A 2,212-nucleotide genomic window follows, 5' to 3' on the forward strand; every position below is an offset into this window, starting at 1 on the left:
AATGGCTCAGAGGTTAAGAGCACTGACTGCTCTTCCAGAGGTCCTGAGTTCAAGTTCCAGCAACCACATGGTGGCTCACAACCATCTGTAGTGAGATCTGGTGCCCTCTTCTAGCCTGCAGGCTGAACACTGCATACATAATAAATAAATAAAATTAAAAAAAAAAAAGAAACACAGAAGTGCATCCTGGGCACCCCATGTCACTGCATGTGTGTACCTGCACTGCTCTCCACTTCCAGTGGTACCACTTTCTTCTTAGAAAGGCAGCAGCACAGGAGTCTCACCCAGTTCCCAATTCTCTTCTTAACCCTTTTCCAGCCTTGAGATAGAATGCTGGCAGAAGGTGCAGTTTTACCTTCAGGAGGGACAGCTTCAAAGTTGTTTTTGAATGTTGCCTGAAGGGAAGACCTCTGGGTTCCATGGGTGGCAGTGGTGGTCACACCCTGAGGTGCCTCCCTGTACTTCTTTACAGATGGTTTCCTCTGAGTGTATGAGCAATTCTTTAGGGTGTTCATTTCCTGGGGTGCCTCCCAGGACAAGTACTGTGCAGAAGAAATGCCCTCAGAGAATGGGCATCTTGAGAACAGTCCCTTGCAATTCAAGCTATCTACTGTTAAAGTGTTCATGAGGTGAGTAACCTCAGGAGAATCCTTGGGGACTGGGTGGGGAGGGTTATCCCCCTTCTGCTGGAAGCCCAGGATGGTAGGCATGCTCAGGCGTCTGCTCCCCTTCTTCCATGATCTCTTCTCATCCTGCATCAGGTGTTCATCCAGCAAGGCAAAGGTGTGAAGGGAAGGCTCACTCCTCAGTCTCCTCTGAGGAAGAAGGGAAGTGAGAGCATCTACTGGTGACATGGCAACACAGGCCTGCATAGGCTTCACAGCATAGTTAGTGTGGTCCTGGGCTGACTTGTGTTTTAAAATTAGGTACGTGGCCATGATGTTATTGAATTTTTTCTCACGTATACAATTACTAATATCCTTGGGATCGTAGCCCATGCCCCACATAGCCACCACAAGGCTGGGGTTTGGGATGGTATTGTATGTCTCTGAGGATAGTGGGATTTTCCAAAATTCTTCTCTGTCCTTGAACCACTGGTGCTGCCTAATGTCACTTATCTTGGGTCTCTGCTCAGGCATCACAGTGAGTAACTGCACAATGAGGTTTACAATGTTTTGAGAAAGTGTGGAAGGAATGTAGTACCGGGGATTCAGCATCTCCTCCTTCATGTCTGAATAGGTCCTTGCTTTGAATGGGAAGCACGCTGTCACCATCGTATATAAAACCACTCCCATGCTCCAGATGTCCACCGCCCTTGCGTCATACTCTGTGTCAGTGAATAGTTCTGGAGCACAATATTCAAGGGTGCCACACAATCCCTTGGACCTCTGCCCAGAGGTGACTCTGATGGCCAGGCCAAAGTCACACAGTTTGATGTTTCCTTTGCCATCCAGCAGGATGTTATCTAGTTTGATGTCCCTGTGTGCAATGCCATTCTTATGGCAGTAGTGAACTGCACACACAATCTGAGTGAAGATGTGCTGGGCCTGCTCCTCCTGCAGACAGCCCACTTTCTCAATATGGCTCACCAGATCTCCCCGAGAAGCATGCTCCATCACCATGTAGGTGTGCTGTTCGGAGTTGATGATGTGGAACACCTTGATGATGTTTGGGTGGTCCAGCGTCTTCACGATGTCGACTTCAGTTCTGTTGTTGTGGTCAGTGTTCTCACCACTTTCCAGGATCTTGATGGCAACCTGCACCTCTGTGTGGAGGTGGCAGGCCAGCTTCACCTCAGCAAAGGTCCCTTTGCCAAGGGTCCTGAGTATGATGTAATGATCTGTAAGGTTCTCCTCTTGAGAGGTGCTGGCCTTCAGGTCCAGCTGCATTGTCACCTCCTCTCTGGTCTTGCTATTATGTCTCTTGATGGTTTCCATGGCAACACCAACTGGACAAAACCAGATTAAAACAATGAGAAGTAGGTCCAGGGGAAGAGTTTATGGCTTTCAATTTCTACATAGAGAAGTGTCAGGGATGTGAAGCAACCTTACAGTGAACTTATGGGTCACAGAAGAATAAGAATAAACTAAACTCCCAAAAATTACCTTGTAAACATTCTGAAGATTAGAACTGAACCTAAAAAAATGGACAATAATGAACATGCCAAAGGAAAGGCTTGATTATTGAAAAGTAAGAACAAAACAGATACCTT

The 2,212-nt window shown here is 47.1% G+C and overlaps 1 protein-coding gene across 1 annotated transcript; it reads right to left on the bottom strand.

Moving 5' to 3' along the window:
• Positions 1 to 200: 200 nt before the first annotated feature.
• LOC128114649 (sperm motility kinase-like) lies at positions 201 to 1,937 on the bottom strand. The gene has a single exon (XM_052744814.1). The coding sequence runs from the start codon at positions 1,935 to 1,937 to the stop codon at positions 201 to 203; it is 1,737 nt and encodes a 578-aa protein (XP_052600774.1).
• Between the last annotated feature and the right edge of the window lie 275 nt (positions 1,938 to 2,212).

The sequence above is a fragment of the Peromyscus californicus genome, unplaced genomic scaffold (assembly GCF_007827085.1).
Source record: "Peromyscus californicus insignis strain IS unplaced genomic scaffold, ASM782708v3 Scaffold_19__1_contigs__length_69161282, whole genome shotgun sequence".
In the NCBI taxonomy this organism is placed as follows: domain Eukaryota; kingdom Metazoa; phylum Chordata; class Mammalia; order Rodentia; family Cricetidae; genus Peromyscus; species Peromyscus californicus.